This window comes from Xenopus laevis, chromosome 2S (assembly GCF_017654675.1).
Source record: "Xenopus laevis strain J_2021 chromosome 2S, Xenopus_laevis_v10.1, whole genome shotgun sequence".
NCBI classification, from domain to species: Eukaryota; Metazoa; Chordata; class Amphibia; order Anura; family Pipidae; genus Xenopus; species Xenopus laevis.
Window position 1 is genome coordinate 34,113,564 of NC_054374.1, and position 22,161 is coordinate 34,135,724.

At 39.9% G+C, this 22,161-nt stretch overlaps 1 protein-coding gene across 2 annotated transcripts in view; it reads right to left on the reverse strand.

The window, feature by feature from the left end:
• LOC108708885 (mitogen-activated protein kinase kinase kinase 15) overlaps nt 1–22,161 on the reverse strand; it is a 79,772-nt gene that overhangs the window by 54,255 nt on the left and 3,356 nt on the right. For both annotated transcript variants that reach the window (XM_041583611.1, XM_041583610.1), the window contains exons 2-3: nt 3,688–3,827; nt 2,900–2,923 (exon numbers count right to left, since the gene is read on the reverse strand). In XM_041583611.1, the coding sequence (XP_041439545.1) occupies nt 2,900–2,923; nt 3,688–3,827 (164 nt within the window). The remainder of the gene's footprint in view (nt 1–2,899; nt 2,924–3,687; nt 3,828–22,161) is intronic.

A 22,161-nucleotide genomic window follows, 5' to 3' on the forward strand; every position in this document is an offset into this window, starting at 1 on the left:
GGAACAAACCAAAAACTACTGGATAGGAAGCTGATGCACACAATTTTTTAAAATGATTTTCTTTTTATTTATAATAATACAACAGTAGATTGTACTTGATCCAAACTAAGATATATTTAATCCTTATTGGACATAGAATGAGCCTATTGGGTTTATTTAATGTTTACATGATTTTCTAGTCGTCTTAAGGTGTGAAGATCCAAATTATGGAAAGACCCATTATTCGGAAAGCCCCAGGTCCCGAGCATTCTGGATAATAGGTCCCATACCTGTACAACCAATATTTTGGCAGGGCAGGGCCTCCCGTTTTGAAACATCCTTTCCACATACAGTAAAGAATTTTCAAAATTCAAAATAGTGGTTCTTGTGGTAGATGATCAGAATTTGTGTCATTATAATTTTTCCTAATTCTTTATTAATTAACCCTACCTGTGACTAGAATACACTTTACTTTTTTTAATACAGAAACATCTAAACACAAAACCTTCTTGTGCTTGCCGAGAATGTTACACTGGCACCTGGACATTACATGTCCTTTAAGCAATATGGCTGCTCTCTACATAAAATATAAGAAATGGCTTTAAAATCCAGTTATTACAGGACAGAGCGTGTTTATTTTCACTGTGGGAACACAGGGCAAATAATTAAAATTCTGTGACATGCTTGGCTGCTTACAACGTCTTCTTCATCATGGGAAGAAAACTCCCAGTGTTTAGGAAAAAAAAATCTCTGTTAAAATAATGCACTGGCTGGAGGCTAGCAAATTAAATGAAGAATGTTATTACTTTGTTTGGATGAGGCTAATGACCTGTGCAACTATCACTCCCTTCATGCATAAATAATAAAAACCGCACAATAATGTCATAGAGTATGATTTGTTGCTTCCTTTCCCCATCTAATCACACATCCCAGAGAGTTCAGCTCGTGCCTCAATGCTTGTTAGAGACTTTGTGCTTTCTCTCACTGACCATCACAATTATTGCATAATCACTAGGGATGTACCGAATCCACTATTTTGGATTCAGCCGAACCCCCAAGATTCAGCCGAATACCGAATCAAATCCGAATCCCAATTTGCATATGCAAATTAGGGGTGAGAAGGGGAAAAACATTTTACTTCCTTGTTTTGTGACAAAAAGTCACGCAATTTCCCTCCCTGCCCCTAATTTGCGTATGCAAATTAGGATTCGGTTCGGCCGGCTACAAGGATTCGGCCAAATCTGAATCCTGCTGAAAAAGGCCAAATCCTGGCTGAATCCCGAACCAAATCCTGGATTCGGTGCATCCCTAATAATCACCCAATTAGATTATTATACCAATTCCAGAAGGCTGAGATAACCATACACATACAGTGTGCCATATCCTGAGCAAATGTCATAGTGTTCCACAGTTTGCATGGTTAAGCATTGGGTTCAGAGTTTATGGGACAAATTGTTGCCCACCAATATCAGACTAGTAAAGACAACTGAAAATGGTTAGGCAAGTCAGTTATAGAAAGTAGGGATGCACCAAATACAGGATTCGGTTTGGCATTCGGCCCTTTTCAGCAGGATTTGGATTTGGCTGAATCTTTCTGCCTGGCCGAACCGAATACGGATTTGCATATGCAAATTAGGGACAGGGAGGGAAATCGTGTGACCTTTTCTCACAAAACAAGGAAACATAAAATGTTTTCCCCTTCCCATTCTTAATTTGCATATGCAAATTAGGATTCTGATTCGGTTCGGTATTCGGATTCGGCCCGAATCCAAAATAGTGGATTCAGTGCATCCCTAATAGAAAGTTATCCTTCTGGGAAATGTCAGGCTTCTGAAAGGTTATTCTGCACGCTCTTTGACTGGACACAGTTCAAGACTAAAGGTTTTTACAATTTTATAGTCTAAAGGAATGGGCCTGGCCCAGGAGCATTTCCTGACCAACTATATTATAATTTGAATTCAAATTTTGAACTATAAGAAGATATTAAAAAGAAAATCAATGATGTTGCAGGTGCAGAGTGTGTAAAGATAATTCATACCCCAAGGAAAACAGTTAACAGAAGCAGTCAACTGCAATCAGTTATTATTCCATTGGAAGTAATACAAGGAGTCCTTTAGTTACATACACCAACTTACATGCAACTCACACTTACATATAGAGGCTATTACAGTAATAGTTTGCTTGGCCTTTATTAGCATTTAGCTTTAATAAACCACCAGCCCCAATCCCCTCTGGTGTGTGTTGTCTACTGAAGAGCACAGAAAGGTTAACATAAATACTATGTTAAGGCAAACATCTGTCTAAGTTGCATTTAATAAGTAAATATATAGGTTTCAATTTAAATTCAACTAAGGGCAGAGAAACACGCTGCAATTCGGGGGAAATGAGTTGCCCGGTGACAAATCTCCTCTTCTTCGAGGCGTCTAATCTCCCCGAACTGCCTCCCCTGCCTTCCCGCCAGCTAGAATAAAAATCGCAGGAGGAATGGCACTTAATTCGCATACAGGCAGATTCAGGAAGATTAGTCGCCCAGTGACAAATCTCCTCTTCTTCAGGGCGACTTTTCTCCCTGAACTGCCTCTTCGCCAGCTAGAATGAAAATCGACGGCGGAGCGCTTTGTTTTCCCGAAATTGCTGAAGTTGTCTCATGAGGAAACTTCAGGCGACTTCGGAAAACGAAGCGCTCCGAGTGCCATCCCACCGGTCATTTACATTGTAGCCAGCGGGAAGGAGCCGGGATTCAGTGCCGGGCGACTAATCTCCCCGAACCGCAGAGTGTGTCTCTGCCCTTAATAACAAACCTACAGACCCTATCACATACTTAACCCGGGGACTGCCTGTAATACCTAATCTCCAATTATTGACATTCATTGGGTTATTACTGCCTAAATTATCAAAAAAACAACAAGGGCACACTTACTGTATCTTTCTGAGATACCATGTCCTAAAATAAAAGAGAAAAAAAAAAAAACATAATTAAAAATAGTTTGAACATATCTCTTGTGAAAATGTATTGCTAATAAGATCTGATTGCAATAAAAAAACACACAATAACATATTTGAATTTATTTATACACCCTGTTTCTTTGCAGCTACTGTTTGTACATCCTGTTCTCTAGTTCCCAGAAATGCTGGCCAGATTTAGACAAAAACCCTGGACAATGCAGGAAGTCTGGTGCCCCAAACAGACGGGGAAAAGAATCCACAAATCAGATATGGCCAACCTGTTGTTGCTGAACTACAACTTCTAGTATCCCATCAATATCCTTCAGCCTGTATTCTTCTGTGAGACCTGCAAGTCAACAAACAGCCAACTGCAGGTTGACCATCCCTAATGTATCTACTAAAACATTAAAACAGAAATTTGCCAAACACAAAAGGCTAGTGTAGCGGGGATATCCCCTGCACGTTTATTTAGTCAAGTGATGTAATGTTTCGGGGGCGTGCCCCTTCCTCAGGTCTGAGGAAGGGGCACGCCCCCTAAACGTTACATCACTTGACTAAATAAACGTGCAGGGGATATCCCCGCTACACTAGCCTTTTGTGTTTGGCAAATTTCTGTTTTGATACTATTGGGAGAGGTGCCGACCCCTCCAGCCAACACTAGGCAATTATCACCAGGAGAGAACCTAGGGGAAATAGGGATTGTTTTGCTGCCTTCTACTATACATTGTTATATGCTGAATACATTGTACATTATTAATTTACCTTCAGAGAAAAAGAGGTATCGGGGTCAGTATCGTGATAAATGATAACATTATTTGCCATGTCAAAGCTTTCTCGCACTCCAAGGTGATAGAAAAGAGAAGGCTGCCTTCCCACGTCACTCATATCCACAACAGCAACATCTGCAAGGAAGGAAAAGAGAGATTAAAAATAATAGTAATAATAACGGTAAAGGAAAGCTTTAGTGGGACTCATTAAAGCAAAGCAGTCACGTATAGAAATAGAAATTCATTCAGTTCTCCCCACAAGCAAAGAAAATGTTATTGCTGGGATTACTACTTATAGTCTATAATTGGCTCGTGATTTGGCTGAAAATGCGTGAGTTGCCATATTCTGGAGAGATGCTAAATTTTTATTTTTGGACAGTAATCATGTAACATGGTTTATATGTGATTTTGCCTAGTAATTTATCACTTTAATGGGTATTTAACATTTCAATTAACTTTTTCAGTTTAGATTTTCTTTAGCACATCTCCTATTTGACGTTTCAACAGCTATCTGGTAGCTAGGGTCCAATTTAGCTTAGCAACCAGGCAGTAGTTTGAATAAGACTTTGAATGAGATAATGAGAGCACAGTATACACTGAGTCTGTACAGAAAAAAAAAAGTAAAAAGTAACTACAGCGATAAAATTGTACCCAAAGCAATTATTTTTTTGGCTGTCTGGGTCAGGACCAACCGAAAAGTTGCTATAAGTAAACTACTCTCTTAATGGCAGAGACACAAGCTGCAATTCGGGGAGATTAGTCGCCCAGTTCTTCGGGGGCGACTAATCTCCGTGAACTACCTCCCCTGCCTTCCCGCCAGCTAGAATGAAAATAGACAGCGGGATGGCACTCGGAGCGATTCGTTTTCCAAAGTCGCCCGAAGTTTCCTCGTGAGGCTACTTTGGGCGACTTCGAAAACTAAGCGATCCGAGTGCCATCCCACCGGCGATTTACATTCTAGCCGGTGAGAGGCAGTTTAGGGAAGAAGAGGAGATTTGTTGCCGAGTGACTAATCTCCCCGAATTGCAGTGTGTGTCTCTGCCCTAATATATTTGAAGAAACAAAGTCCAAATTAGAAGCATTTAGTTTGCCACAGCCCCTCAAATGAATATTCCTTCAATTTGGCCTATTTTCGAGTGTACTTCTGTTCCCCCCTACTTTTCCACAGTCTTTAGATCAGTAGAAGCAAAGAGAGACATTGTTATCTGATAAATCTCCTGAAGTCAACAGATGACCAGCTTTTCTCTCCCACGCTACAGGGGCATGAGAAAAATCCAGACACGTGGAGATGTAGAACTCAAAGCATTCATTTACCAACACTGGGCCAAAGTGCCACACGGAAATAACCCATGGAAACCAATCAACGATTTATTTTCATTATTCAACCTTTGGTGCACTGATTAAAGCTATTTACGGATTTGTTGAATGAGTAAATGAGCCCTCCAGCCCACACAGCCTCAGCTGAAGCAGCCATCTATTTGCAGATTTCTACAATGTCTTGCTAACAGACAGCATCATAACTTGAACAACAATGGAAAATGACATTTTATGGCATCAGAATGAGGGGTGCAGCTTAGGTGTATATTGTAAACCTCTCCCCCCATTCAAGACTTAGGCCCCAATCTTCCTGCCTTGCCTGGGGGCATCCCATCTCTACCTATAGGCCAGGCTGAATGTGGGAAACCCCAGTGAAGTAATTACCTAGTGGCCATTACACACACTGCTGAAAAATTCCCCTGCCCTGCTGCTCCTGATATGCTTATCACAGCTCCGGGGGCATCATAGAGTGTGTGATCGCACCCCTGGCACCCACAGTGGTGTAATCACATCACAGCTGCTTGTATATGGTAAAGATATTAGGGTTGCACTGAATCCACTATTTTGGGATTCAGCCAAACCCCCAATTCAGTGTTCAAGATTTAGCCAAATACTGAACCAAATCCGAACCCTGAGGATTTCTAACTGTGTATCCAAACAGTTTTAGCTGGGTCTATTAAATGACCAAGTATAATGCACACTAATATGACAGCAATTTGTATTTTGCACAACTTTCACCATCCATGCTTATGAAATAGGCTAATGTCTGAACGGCTGATTCTGTATATGAATGGCTGCTGCAGTTGCTGTACCCCTGAACCACCAGTTATTTATTTCCATTTTACACTGTGGGGATATGTTAATGCTACTTTACAATCACTGTTTTCATCATTCACATTGGCCCCTTCTCGGTGGAGCTTGAGGTTTAAAGGAAATGTTCAGCATGAAAATAAAAACTGTGTAAATAGATAGGCTGTGCAAAATAAAAACTGTTTCTAATATAGTTAGTTAGGCAAAAATGTAATGTATAAAGGCTGGAGTGACTGGATGTGTAACATAATAGCCAGAACACTACTTCCTGCTTTTCAGCTCTCTTGGTTTACACTGACTGGTTACCCTGGTTACCAGGCAGTAACCAATCAAGAGACTTGAGGGAGGGGGGCACATGGGTCATATCTGTTGCTTTTAAATCTGAACTGAATGCTGAGGATCAATTGCAAACTCAATGAACAGAAATGTCCCATGTGGCCCCCCTTCAAGTCGCTGACTAACTCAGAGTTAGAGAGCTGAAAAGCAGGAATTAGTGGTCTGGCTATTATGTAAGACATCCACTGCACTGCAGCCTTTATACATTACATTTCTGGCTAACTAACTATATTAGAAACATTTTTTATTTTGCACAGCCTATCTATTAACCCAGTTTTTATTTTCACACTGAACTGTCCCTTTAAGGTCTTTCACTGCAGGAGCAGCGACTGTATGTTTTTGGAAATAGTGAGGAAATCAATGAATAATAAATTTGAATCCAGTGATGGGGAGGGGGTGTAACTTTACTGCTGCACCACTAGAAATCACTGTACCATTACATGTTGGGGCTCACTGTGTTAATATATGGTGGAGGTAACAACTATTATATCCTGGGGCTCACTTTGCTTTTATATGTTGGCTGTCACTTACCCAGTATATGCTAATGGGTCAATGCACCCATATATGCTGGCTGTCACTTTCACAGTATATGCTAGTGGGTTGATGCACCCATATATGTTGGCTATCACTTTCCCAGTATATGCTAGTGGGTCGATGCACCCATATATGTTGGCTGTCACTTTCCCAGTATATGCTAGTGGGTTGATGCACCCATATATGTTGGCTGTCACTTTCCCAGAATATGCTAGTGGGTTGATGCAGCCATATATGTTGGCTGTCACTTTCCCAGTATATGCTAGTGGGTTGATGCACCCATATATGTTGGCTGTCACTTTCCCAGTATATGCTAGTGGGTTGATGCACCCATATATGTTGGCTGTCACTTTCCCAGTATATGCTAGTGGGTTGATGCACCCATATATGTTGGCTGTCACTTTCCCAGAATATGCTAGTGGGTTGATGCACCCATATATGTTGGCTGTCACTTTCCCAGTATATGCTAGTGGGTTGATGCACCCATATATGTTGGCTGTCACTTTCCCAGTATATGCTAGTGGGTCAATGCAATTCATTGTTGAAATAATCAACCAATAAAAACTCTCTCCCAAACAATCCCTTTTTAAACAAACAAAGTTCATGAAAGTATTGCAGATGAGCTGATCAGAGACAGAAGCAGCAAAGGCAAAACATTTCTCAGAATTCACAAAGCATTTGTTTGGTAGCCCTGTTCCTTCAAATATACGTTATTTTTATGTGAAAAGCTATGGTGCAAATAACACTAATATAAACACAAATATAAAACGACAGCACTCGTGGGCTCACAGGGCACACAGACTTTTTTTTGTGCGGTCTGTCGCCCTAAAGCATTTAAAAAAGGCTGACAAACAACAGCACATCGTATTGGCTATGGAGCAGGCTGGGATTGCTGAGCACTAGCATCTAAAGTAAAGGTAATAACAGCCCATCTAAAGTACACCCTTGGTATTACCTACCTCATACAACCTCAAGTAGGGGACTTTTAACAGTCTATGAGTCTTTGAAATTGACTGGGAGAATTTTTCCCCACTCGTAAACAAAGAAATTTTTCAGCTGTGCAACATTTTAACAAAAGGCAACGCTTTAGCATTTGTATTGACTAACATACTATAATATCAAAATACAAGGGCTCATTTATAAATGCAAGATGAAAACAGACATTTGCAGGTCAATACCTGCAATAATGTGTAATTCATCAGTTCAGGTTAAAGAGCTGCATTAACATTAGCAGAAAGTAGCATAAGAAGCATCAATGCATGCTTAATTTTTGCATACAACTTTTACATTTTGCTCTTGTGTGGCAGTTGAAACACAATCCCAGTAGCAAATGTTGCCATATATTAAACAAGACAGAATATGTTGAAAAGTGAAAGAAGAGTAGAGCTCCTATACTCCTGGATAAGCTATTACAGGAATGCAGTATCCTTGGGCAAGTGAGCAGAAATCCCAACAAATGTTACATTTCCTGCTTGGGTCCAGAGATGATAATTTCTTTTTTATAATAATATAATTAATAACTTAAAAAGATTTTGTAATTAAGCTGTATTTTTTATGCATTATTATTATTTTTTTTTTTTTTACATTCACTTGGTTTGGTAATGGTTATCTGGTTGCTTAGACTTATTTACCCCAGAAACTGAGCAGTTGTTTGGAAGACAGACTGGAAGATAAATGGAAGAGGACATTAAAGGAGAAGGAAAGCTACAGAGGCATTTTATTGCCAATAGATTAGCTGCAATAGTGCAAGCTAGAATGCTATATTTATTCTGTAGAATGTTTTACCATACCTGAGTAAAAAAACAGCTCTAGAAGCTCTATGTTTGTTTAGTATAGCAGCTGCAGTATTAGCTTGGTGTGACATCACTTCCTGCCCGAGTCTCTCCCTGCTCACATATAGCTCTGGGCTCAAATTACAGCAGAGATGGGGGGGGGGGAAGAGGAGCAAACTGAGCATGCTCACGCCTGGGGCAAGGAGGTTTAAGCTGAAGGCAGGAAGTCTGATACAGAAGCCCATGTGTACATAATAGAAGTAAAAATGCAGTGTTTGTTTTGACAGCATTACTTTGAGGGTTTACTGGTGTATTTAGGTGGACCTTTCTGATAAGGCTTACTTACTTTTAACCTTTCCTTCTCCTTTAAAGGAGAACTAAACCCTAAAAATGAATAGGGTTAAAAATGCCTTATTTCACATCCTGAACTTATTGCACCAGCCTAAAGTTTCAGCTTCAGAACAATGATCCAGGACTTCAAACTTGTCACATGGGGTCACCATCTTGGAAAGTGTCTACGACACTCACATGCTCAGTGGGCTCTGAGCAGCTGTTGAGAAGCTAAGCTTAGGGGTCGTCACAAATTATCAAGAAGATAATTAGATTGTCTGTAATATAAGATGATGCTACAATGCTGATTATTAAAGGGATAGTCATGGGAAAACATGGTTTTTTTTCCAAATGCATCAGTTAATAGTGCTGCTCCAGCAGACTTCTGCACTGAAATCCATTTCTCAAAAGAGCAAACAGATTTTGTTATATTCAACCTTTCCTTCTCCTTTAAAAAGATGTGGATGGGTTTTTAGTATTTTAGAAGGAATTCCCTTACAGATTTCAGGGTTACTAGGTTATTTCAAGTTACTTGTTTCTTAATTTTCTCCAGGAAAGCAGAGTGCTGTGCAACTTGTGTTGCATATAATGGGGACACAATCCTTCATGCTCCAGATCATTCTCTATAAACTTGAGCAGCTTCATGTTTAACAATAGCACTAAATGGATAAAGAATTGGTAAACATTTTTGTTTCCACGCTATAGTTACACAAATAGACACAGTTTAATTAAACAAACATGCTAGCGATTTGTATCATCAAAATTAACACTTGAAACAGTTACTGCATTTGACTGAATATTAGTAGAAATTTCAAGCTGCAAGTGACTTTATGGTTCCTACATATATATATATATATACTGTTGAAAAAAAATTTAATACTTTGTAATCTTTATCTGTTGGAGCAAATAAGTGACAGAACTTGTCTGCACAGGACCAGAAGGAGAACTGGTTAACTGTCCATGCCCCGTGTATTTACCTCCCAGGATATCTCTTTGGCTTTGGGAGTATATACAGTATAGACTGGTTCATAAATGATAGGGCAGTCTTTATAGGACCTAGGACAGTGACCAGAGGCCCTGTCAGAAAACCATTTGTGGGGAGAATGTCTATTTAATCTCTTAAAGACCTGGTTGAGATTTAAGAGTAAAAACTTCATGTAATTTCTTTATTTATAGGTCTTTTTCATATCTCTATAATCTCATATCATCTATAACCAGCGGTGGGTTGTAATAGGAACAATTGGAGTGACTGCCAAGGTCTCAGTGGTCTGTGATCACAGATGCTCCAATTATTTATAATCCGCCACCTATCTTCTTAGGAAAAGGTCTCACTATAACTGATAAGAAAGCACAGGAAATTCAAATAGCAATTTCCACCTCTATATCAGTCAAAGCAACTGGTAGGCCAGGAGGAGATGTTGGTGGGCATGGTCTAGTCTAGAGGCACACTTGGTGGTCACTGTGTCAAGCTGGGACAACTGTGAATACATTTTAAGACCATTGTTCAATGTATTGAAGGGGGATTTTGCCAGAGAAGTCAGAAAGCTGTTCTATGTTGGAAGGTCACACAGCTGTTCTATGAAGGGGATACTGGGAGTCACTGAGCCATTTAATGCTGGGGGGGTCATTGTGAACTAATTTGCTTGAATTCACTGCATGCATTTATGATGCAGACAGAAAAAAGTATGTATGAAATGATATTTATCTAGTCACATGTCGATTCAAAAGTGGCAGTGGTCTGTGCTGGAATGCGAAACGACCATTAGTCTTCAGGCCACAAGATTAATTTGCTAACTTTTGCACATTCATTTCAAAGTGGTCCCCATTAAATGTAGAGACACTTTAAGGTGGTGTGTGGAATTAAAACTATATATAGTCTAAAGCTGGCCATAGATGCAAAGATCCGATCGTTCGAGACTTCCCCATCTTCCGACCTGCCACTAACTATTCAGATTAAATAAAGTAGAAAAGATCAGCTGATATTCTGCCCCTGACAGCAATCGTACGAAAGTTATGTCTGACAAGCTGGTGAATCTCCCACTGAAAATGGTACGATCAGCAATACATGCAGAGATATCGGCAGCCGACAGAAATTTTTTAGCCTGTTTGATCAACCAAACGACCAATCTCCGCCGGACGAAAAATTCCGAAAATCATACAAATCCTCGATTCATACAATCGGATCTTTGCGTCTATAGCCACCTTAAATCTGCTGTGTTTTACAGAATTGTCAGGATGGGGCTGGAAATTTTAGAATTTATTTCTTAAAGGTCTCCTGTATTAATTTTACCTGCGTTTAGCTACATCTATACTAGTCTAGCACCAGTTGCGTATTCAGATGTTACTGGGCCCCACAGCATGTTCATTTTAGGGCCCCCAACATATCCAGAGGTTGTCCTGTTTTACCAATTAATGCTAAATGTGCTCATTATTTGGGCCTCATGGGGCCAACTGTGCCTTCCTGCCCCCCCCCCTGCAGCCACAGGGTCTGCTTCCTCTATTGGTATGCCCCTGTCTGGCACATCTAGTTTTTTGGAGCTTGATTTTTCTTGTCTAAACATCACTTGGTAATCTATTAATCTTCCTGGGTGGGACTGCAATCTATAAAAAGGTCATGGCCCAGGTTAGGCTATGCCACTTTTTTACTGCCCCATAGCCACTGAAGTTCTGGTGTACATGTCTCATAGTTTTCATGAAATGTGAACATTTGTAATTATTTTAGCTTTCTGGCAGATGATAGCAGGCTTTCTCAAGGACTTTCTTTTATCTCCATCATTTTTCCCCCTTTAATCCTGACAAGTGTTCAGGGACTGGTCTACAGAACATACTGCTTTCATCATGCTTTATAGAAGGGAGGGGATTGGATAAGGGGCCTTCCTTGTTGGATATACGTCAAAGAAAAACTTTGCATTTATGCCTAAATCCCTGTGGAGGCTTTGTGCAGACTTTATAAAAAGGATATTTATCTTCAGATTTATTTTACAATGTTATTAAAGGGGTGGTTCGCTCGAGTTAACTTTAAGTATATTGTAGAATATCCTATTTTTAAAAACTTTTTAAACTGGCGTTTGTTATTTTTTGATAGCTTTTGAAATATTTGCCGTATATCAGCTACTAGTACCAGCTACAAAATACCCTGCCATCGACAATCCTGAAAATTGCCTCTGCTAAAACACACAAATGGGGGAATGTAATAAGTTTTGTTTTGGCAAAAAAAGTTCGCAAACACCTTTGCTGGTGTCCTTTTTGACTGATTATAGACCTCAACGACTTTCTTTGCAATGTTTGTTTGCGAAGAAATGGCTTTTGAGAACATATGCAGTGTATATATAAAATTTTGCAATTACGATGCGTTTTTGCAACAAAATATTTAACGAAACTCCAGAGCAGGTGTTAACTCTAACGTTTGCTTAGTTATTTTGACATTGCGAGCATCACTAAATATATGTAAAAACACCATTTTAAATAAATCCTGCAAATTTTTAAGTACATTCCCCCCCTAGCGTCTTAGTAAAGTCAGTTATCACTATTATCTATTTTGTAGCCATGACAAGTTTTTTGTAGCCATGTTATCAGTCCCGCCCTTAACATCAAATGCCCGCCTCCCCATGTCACCAGCCCGCCTCCCAATGTCACTGGCCTGCCCCCTGCCCATTTTCACCAAAAAAAAAGGTGGCAACCTCATTTGCAACCCATTGATTAGTTTTGGAATTAGAATTTTTGTGCTGTGAACTGAAGGTTAAGAATTCTTGCTGTAACATACCATAAAAATGCACATCTATACCTGAAGGTTGATAAATACTAGGAGCAGCCTTCTGACAAATGTACTAGGTACTAATACACATAAAGAGGAAGCATATACCTAGAAATGAGCAAAGAGTTTTCATTATCAAAGGGTTTTTCAGTGGACTGGTGAGAAGTTTTAGCAGCTCCTTCTGTGAGTTGCAGGACCAGGATGTGCTAAAGTGAAACAGGTTAGATTAACCCTTGGACTTTTAATTCCTCATTGTACAAAATGTTGTGTCCTGTTGTTTCATTACTTCTAGACTTGCTGTGTGGTTAATATGAGGGTGGCAGACGCCACCCCCTGCCAGATTTTACGGACAGGTTGAAATACTCCCAATGTTAATTGAAAGCATAAAACAAAAGTAATATTTAGGATATAAAAGGCAGACCAAACCCATTCCAGTAAACTAAACTACAGCCATCAAACTCATGATGCGGCAGCTAACATACCCATGTAGAAATCTTGAATATACCAAGCTGTAAATGATTGTGAATGCTCTAACTTGCTTGCTCTAAGCACTGATACAATATGTACCAATGGACATCAATCTGATACAAAGGCACAAGCAAGCACAGCAAGAGGTCTAACTAACCAGACTGTCACTCACTGTAACATACGGCTAATTGCCCTTCATAGTAAATCCATGACAGCAATTAACTGAAAACAATCTTCGGTCTCTGTATGTCAAAGGCAACATTTCTGAATATAAAATACAACTTTTATGAAGACAATACGGACACCTAAAATCAATGCAGTATGAGTTCCAGTTCCAGTTTAGACAGCTGAGACGGTCATTTCCAAGCACAGAGTCTCTAGAGTCAGGAAATCAGGCCCAGAAGATTCCTGGGTCAGCATGTCTCTCTGTTATTACTCAATGATGAGTGCAGGAATTCTTGGTCATGTCCAAATCCTGCATTGATGATGATGGAAATGTAATGTAAGTTTTTATCAGTGTTAAATAGGCAACTGCCATTCCCATCCTTGGAGTTCAGAGCTATGTTATTTGCTTCCTTTATATATCTATATATCTATATATATCTATATATATATATATATATATCTATATATATATATATATATATATATATATATATATATATATATATATATATATATATATATATATATATATATATAAAGCCATAGGCAGTTTTAGGCAGGTGGGAGGCTGTAGATCAATGGCAGGTTGTCATGAAGATCATGGGGGTTTATGTAATACGAGAATCTAAGTTTGTCCAGGTGCAGTAAGTTATTGGTTACTATGAGCTACTGATACTGGGCAAACTAAATGCATAAATTACATTTGGGGGTATTTATTAACTTCAACTGCAAGCGGAGTCAAAATAGAAAATGTTAAGAGCCAGAGATAAAACAAATTAAACAACTTCATTGACTTAAATTGATGGCTACACACAGGTACATCTACTCAAGGTTGCCAAATTAGCAGATCGTTGATTGCTCTGGCCCATCCAATTGGTGGAGTGCATTCAGAATGATCTGGAGAGAACTGCATCCATAGTTTGATCAGTTATGGCAAGAAGGCCACTGTTTTGGTCCCATACACAGGCCTATCTGCTAACTCGGCAGCCATTATTACTTGTGTATGCCAGTGTGACCCTGCACTTGTAAACATGTTAGCTTCATAAGCTCTAATAGCATTTAAATAAATAAGCTACTTTATAACAGTGGAAGCTGTTATGCAGGGTTTCTTGACATTTTTACTCACCCAAGTGAAGTATGGAAGTCTGCTTTGCAACCCAAAACTGTGGTTTAGAATTAATAATGCACTTTATTCCACTGAAGGGATCATGCAGACCCATATTATCCTTTATTAATACAGAGGTAGACACTTGATTGAACTGCTTTGCTGAGATTGTACATTATCCACACCCAACAAGGTCAACTTTATCAAGAACTTTATCAGTAAAATTTCCTTTGTGTTTTTGGAGTGTGGGAGGAATCCGAAGCCCTACAACAAACCCATAATCACAAAGGTTACAATGCAAATACAAGAGTTAAGCACTACAACTCATCACCAACTATGGAAAACCAAGGCGGAAACACAAAGATCTTTCAGTGCCTGTAATCCAATGAATGTAAGCTGGCTCTAGAGAATCAAATAACAGCCTTCAGTTTGTGGCAGTGTTCATCCTCACACCGCACCACAAAACACAGTGGCTGAATTGAGAAAAAGCATGCGAAACGTTACTGAAAAGAATCGCTGTGAAACTTGTATTTACTAAGTGTGCCCTGAGACAGCAGGTAAGCTTCCCATATAAAGGTGGAATGCAGGACTTGAGAAAGGGACAATGCACACAGAAGCAGTTATCGGAAACCCAGTACACCACATGCCTGATCTTCTCTTATTCCACCAAACTAGAAATGTCTCAAGCCTGTGCCTTGCTACAGTATATCTCCATTGTGGTAGAAAGCCAATAATGTATTTATGACTTGTGACCAGAAAGCCAATACTTTATTTGAAGGAAAACTATACCACTAGCACTATTGTATCAGCATAAGGAATGAACTTAGTCTACTTAATCCTATGTGAATCCTCACATCCTTAGCCAGGAAGCAGGACTGAAATTAAATCATGCCATGCAAATAAGTAATAAAGCAATAAAAACTTACTGTAATAGCTAGGTGTAATAAACAAGGAAGATCTCAAATTATATTAGAAAAGCAATTTTAAACCCTTGATGGCGCCTAGATAGATTTGTAAGCAGGTATACCTATATATGGAGATTGTTCCTCATTCACTGTGGATCTATAAGGTCCTATACGGTTACACAGTGTCAGATCCATCAGGAGTCAATTAAAGGAGAGGAAAGGTTAAATCAGTGGGGGATACTTGAAAAGTGAGTATAATAATTTGCCTGATACCCCCCAGGGCCGGGCCAAGGTAGTTTGGCACCCTAGGCAAGGGTTCTGATCTAGCGTGCACAGGTCCTCTCTGATCCGTTGCAATGACATGACTGACGCCCAACTTATGGACGCATTATGCGCCGCAGCCTACTGCGCATGCGTATCGGTGCATCAGCATGGAAGATGCCAAGCCACACTCCAGGTTGGGGGAGTGCCTTCACAATTTAAATTGGCTAAAACAAACCCCAGAGAGTGTTTGGGCATGCAATTAAAAAGTATAATGCCATTAATAAAGGCCAAACAAACTGAACAGTAAAAATGAAAAAAAAAAACAAATGAAAAAAACTAAAAACGAAATTTCCCTGAGAAGTGCGCCCCCCCAGTGATTGCGCCCTAGGCGGTTGCCTACCCTGCCTACCCCTTGACCCGGCCCTGATACCCCCAGACTGGTGCTCCTGTTAGCAAAAAACTGTACAAGCCCGGGCAACTACTCAGTGATCACCATGGAGCAATCTTCTGTCACTACATAATTCTGCAATGACTCCAGGCTGGTGTCTTGCTTAAACTTTGGCATTTAATTCTGGGCCAGAACAATTTTCTGCTAACAGGAACACCAGCCAGAGGTATCAGGCAAGTGATTTTAATCACTGGGGGTACCTAACATTTGGAACCACCAGTGCTTTCACCATCCAGTGTATTATAGTGTAGTTTGCTTTTTAAAGTGATGCAGCGTAGCTGATTGGGTCTGTATTGCATACATGAACATACAGGTATGGGACCAGAATGCTCAGAACCTGGAGCTTTCTGGATAAGGGGTCATCCCATAATTTAGATCTTCATGCCTTTAGTCTACTAAAAGTCATTTAAACATTAAACCCAACAGGATTGTTTTGTCCACTTAAGGATTAGCTATAACTTCGTTAATCAAGTACAAGGCACTGTTTTAATATTATAGCAAAAAAGGAAATCATTTTTAAAATTTTAAATTATTTGATATAAAATGCAGTCTATGGGAGATAGCTTTCCCGTAATTCAGAACATTTTGGATAATGGTTTTTCAGATAATGGATCCCATACCTGTATTTTTTCATGTCAACTTAGGGCCTTGTGTAATATTTATATACATGTAGTATTATAAAGCATGTATTCCCTTTGGCAGTATATGGATGGATGTGACAACACAAAGGTTTTGGTTTAATTTTATACTCTACTACATGGTGTATATAGTAAATGGCTATGCATTTGTGTATGCATTTGTTCCTTGACATGGTATTAAGGTGTAAAAAATAAGATAGGTCTAAGTTTGTCGTAAAATGAAACTTATCTTATATTTTCAGATGCTCAAATACCCGGCTCAGGTCGCCGCTCATATAACGTTTTCAGCAGCTACAGTGCAATTTGGCAAACAGCAACAGACAAGGACAATTGGGCAGATTCACTAAAGGGCGAAGTGACTAACGCTGGCGCATATTCGCCAGCGTGACATCATTTCGTAACTTCGCCAATTCACTAACGGGCGCTGGCGTAAATTCGCTAGCAAAGTGGACCTACTCTAGCGCTACTTCGCACCCTTACGCCAGACGAAGTTGCGCTATGGCGAATGGGACGTAACTACGCTAATTCACTAACTTGCGCATTTTACTGAACGTTACCTCTTGCGCCAGACTTGCCTTCGCCACCTCAGACCAGGCGAAGTGCAATAGAGTAGATAGGGATTGCTTCAAAAATAGTTTAAATTTTTTCTAAGTCCCAAAAAACGCTGGCGTTTTTTCCTTTTTTAAGGGTGATAGGCTGAAAAAGATCGTAAATTTTTTTGGGGGAACCCTCCTTCCCCCCTACATTTCCTAACATATGGCACCTAAACTATACAGTGGGCACATGTGTAGGGCAAAATAACAACTCTATTTTATTTTATGAAGGTTTCCCAGGCTTGTGTAGTGTAATGTATTTGCTGCTACATATACGTCCATTCAACTTTAACTTGGCGCCGTATTAACGCTTGGGCAAATTCGCTACCGTTCGCCTCCCTGAGCGCAACTTCAGATTTTAATGAATTATCGGCGCCCTGGCGAAAATTCACGTGGAGAAGTGCGGCGAAGGCGTCGCTATCGCATTTTCGCTGCTTAGTGAATTTGCCACAATGAATGTATGTGCTGTTGCTGTTATGGGAGAAGGAGGCCACATTTTACAGGGAGAAATTTTTATTGTGAGGTGACCTGTCCGTGTATCATTTGAAGGTGCTTTGCTTGTGTCACTTTAATTGTAGGGTGCAATGTTCTTTCAGTCTTCTGGATAGTGCTCAGTTGTGGAACAAGCAACAGAATCCTCACATTTCTACTAAAGTATAAATAGTGACTTAAATGCATAATAATGTAAATACATAATTATAATGAAACTCTTTATAGCTACATATTTCGATCCACATCTGCCAACACAGAGGTTATTTTCATTCATGTTTTGTGCATAAAAGCTTGAATATAATCTGAAAATACACAAGTAATAGATCTGCATACATTCCTTATCAGTACCTATACCTTATGGTTTACCTTCAAAAAATCATGGTTGGGATGGATTCACACCATGAACCCCCCCGACCCCCTACCACTCCTCTGCAGCCACAAGCAGATGCTGGGGAGGGGCAGCACAATCTGGGCCCCCTTGTCTCCTACCCCACCCCTACAGTGAACTCAGGGTCTGCTGTATGGTAGTTAAGCCACTGGCCTTGTACCCAATAAGAAATTCTGGTGCCTTAGATATGCCCACATCCTCTCAGAAGTCAAAATATGATTGTGGCCTTTGAGTTGTGTTTTTTGGGCGACTAATCTTCCCAAACAGCAGGGTGGCACTCGGATCGCTTCGTTTTCTGAAGTCGTCTGAAGTTGCCTCATGAGGAAACTTCGGGCGACTTCGGAAAACGAATCGCTGCAGGTGCCAGACCGCCGGCGATTTAGATTATAGTCGGCAGGAAGGCAGTTCCGGGAGATTGGTCCCCCGAAGACGAGGTGATTTGTCGCCTAGCAAATAATCTCCCCGAATCTCCGAGTGTGTCTCTGTCCTAAAGGCTTAATATTTGTAATGAAGATTGGACAAGAGGTTAGAACTTTCCAATTATCCTCAATCCATCAGTTCAGTCTTTTGCCCAAATAGAACTAATTTATAGCTCATTCAGAGGGTGGCAAAAAACAGTCCACTTCCAGGACCTACATTATGCATTTACCCACATATATAAATATATTTCAATGAATGTTTCCTTTAGTTTTTGGGGAAAGCTGTACTTTTAAAACATGACAGCTTGTCACATGTAAATCGGTTTGGGAAGGGACAAATGTAAAACCCTCTATCAGTAAAACACTTTCTACAGTTCAGGGTATGAGAACAAACAAATCCACATAGAAAAATGTTTAGAATGTGAAACCTCAAGGCTAAAACGGCAAACAGTAAGACAACTTGTGTGCTTAGTAGAACATCTAACTGATCCGCCAACTGGTATGAAAGAAATTTTTGGCGCCTGTCTGACATGAATGAGCTTGCCTTGCTATTTAGAATTTCATTAGCACACTTAGAAAACCATTTTACCAAATGTAAAGGTTTACTTCACCTTTAAGTTATATTTTTAGTATGTTACTGAATATCCTCTTCATAGCAACTTTTAAACTGGTTTCCATATTTATAGCTTTTGAATGATTTGACTTCTTCTGCCAGCTGTTTAACTACTGCAGCCATAAAATGATGACAATGTACATGGCTTAGGGTTGCCACCTTTCCTGAAAGTGCCCTTGGGAGAGGGGGCAGATGTGTGACAGTGGGGCTATAACGTAGTAATCGGCTGATCCTTTTGTCAATCGAGGAGAGTCCTGCTCGAATTTCCCAATTTAAAGAAGGGCAGGCAGTTTTGACCCTGGCAGCTGTTCTGAAAACTAGGCTGTCCGGGTCAAATCCAGACAGGTAGCAACCCGAAAATGGCTGGGGATACAAATTTAAACCATGGTGCCCATGTATTCAGATACCTCCTGCTACATTATTAGTGTTCTTTTAGTTTTCTCCCCATCCTCGTGCAGATAGTATTTTTTTTTTTTCATGGTTAAAATGTGATGGAAATAATTATGGACTCTTATGAGCTGCTAAGGTTACTACCATAGGTTACCTAGTTACAGTGCCTGTGCGGCTTTATGTATTTAACTTAGTACCCTCAATAAAAAGTTATTAAAATAGTTTATTTTGATTATAGATCCTGTGTAAATTTGACTGCAGGCAGGTTCTAAGTAATCTCAGTTGTACATTTACATTGGTCTGCATATTGGATGATAAAGTTTAATGAGAATGTATAACATTTCTGCTCTGTATATTTCTATTTTCTGCCTTGCTACTTTCATCACTGAGAGATATAGGGGGTTATTTATCAAAATCCGAATTTATCTCAATATTTTTGAAACGTCACTCCGACCAAATCTGCATGGACTTTTCTCCCCTATTTATCATTATATTTTCCCAAAAAATTCTTGTGCGGTAAAAGTCTTAATAAGAGCATTAAAAAAAAAATCAGAATTCGCAACTTTTTTGGATTGAACACCCTGATACCACACGTTTTTTGGAAACCCAGAGCAAATCAGGATATCTTCGAGACATCTGTCATTGACTTCTATATAAACTCGGCAGGTCTAAGTTGGAGTACTTTTTTATTCAGACTTTTAACACCATCGGGGTTTAATAAATCACAAAAAATGGTTCTGTCCTTTAAAAGTCCAATCAGAAAAAAATCGGACTTTGATAAATAACCCCCTTGGAGTCCTTAGATTAGGGCCACAGAAGGTAATACGGGTTACACCTGGCTTGTATTTTACCAACCCAGGTGGGGAAAATGATTCCTGGCACTAGGAGACTTACGACTGATGTTATTTTACAGGTAACATAACAATCCTAGAAAGCACAAAGTACTTAGTTGAGGCACACCAGGCAAGATCCCCAACATCAGTGCACAACCTCACTAAGGGTCAGGGCACACAGGCAGATTCTCTTCTTCGAGGCGACTAATCTCTCCAAACTGCCTTCCCGCCAACTAAAATATAAATTGCCGACGGGATGGCACTCGGAGCAAATTCGTTTTCCGAAGTCACCTGTAGTTTTCTCGTTAGGCAACTTCGGAAGACAAAATGCCAGTTCAGGCCGATTAGTCGTCCTGAAGAAGAGGAGATTTGTTGCCAGGCAACTAATCTCCCCGAATTTATCTGTGTGCCCTGACCCTAAAGCATTTGTGGTTCAATAGAAGCACTTTATCTTGGTGTTGCTCAACTTGTGGCTCTTCTGCAGCTCCCAGTATCCTTTGATACTCACCAAGGCACACATTGATACGCCTCATTCCACAGGAGATTAAAGGTGGCCATACACTTGACAATTCTGATCTTTCCTGCGACCATTGGTTTGTTTTCTCCACAGACCTTTAGAGCTGAATCGTCAAAAAACAACAGAATTCGACCTCAATTCAATATTTTGCTGATACAGGTATGGGACCTGTTATCAAGAATGCTCAGGACCTGGGGTTTTCCGGATAATGGATCTTTCTGTAATTTGGATCTTCATACCTTAAGTCTACTAGAAAATCATGTAAACATGAAATAAACCAAAATAATCTGGTTCTGCTTCCAATTAGGATTAATTTTATCTAAATTTGGATCTGTTTTATTATTACAGAGAAAAAGGAAATTGTTTTTAAAGATTTGGATTATGGCGTTCCTGTAATTCGGAGCTTTCTGGGTAATAGGTTTCCGGATAATGGATCCCATACCTGTATTAAAAGATAATTAAAATGTTCCATCCTGTCCGATCGATGAGGTGGTTGCCTCCCACTACACACACACAGAATATCATAGTCACAGGTTATATCCATCATGTTACTATTACCTTCTAGAGACAAACTAAATGAGGAACCGGCACACAGGATCTAATGCAAATGGGGATATACCCCTTACGTGTTTATTACGTCAAATGAAGGGGCCAGACCCCGAAACGTTGAGTATCATTCGACGTAATAAACACGTAAGGGGAATATCCCCATTTGCATTAGATCCTGTGTGCCGGTTCCTCATTTAGTTTGTCTCCATTGGATGCAGGGGAGTGCCGTCTCCCTAGAGAATTGAGCACCAGGCTCGGCAGCATTGGAAGGTCAGTGAGCACATTCACAAATGCTTTTATTTATATTGCACTGATGTGTTCTGCATCACGTTACAGAGATTTTACATTTTCATCAGTCCCTGCCCCAGTGGAGAATGCAGTTTAAGGTCCTGTTCATATTTACACACTACAGTCACGTTGGTCAGGAGCCAATGAACCTGTCTGTGTGTTTTTGGAGTGTGTTAGGAAACGGATGTACCCAAAGCAAACGTACTCAATCACAGGGAGAACATACAAACTCCTTGCAGATAGTGCCCTGGTTGGAATGCATACCTCCCAACTGTCCCGTTTTTAGAGGGACAGTGCCCTCTTTTGACAGCTCAACCCGCAGTCCCATGTTTGTAATGGAAAGTCCCGATTTTCTCAGCACTGAACAGCCAGAAAAAGAAACAATGTTTCTAACTTAATTGGGTTTTGGCAGAGAGCCCAGAACAGCCACAGCTACACATATGATACTTTTTTAACAATTTTGAGATAAGCAAATTGTAAAGTAAATGTAACAATATAAGATAAAAGGGCTCTTGCGAGAAGTTAGACTCACATCTTAAAG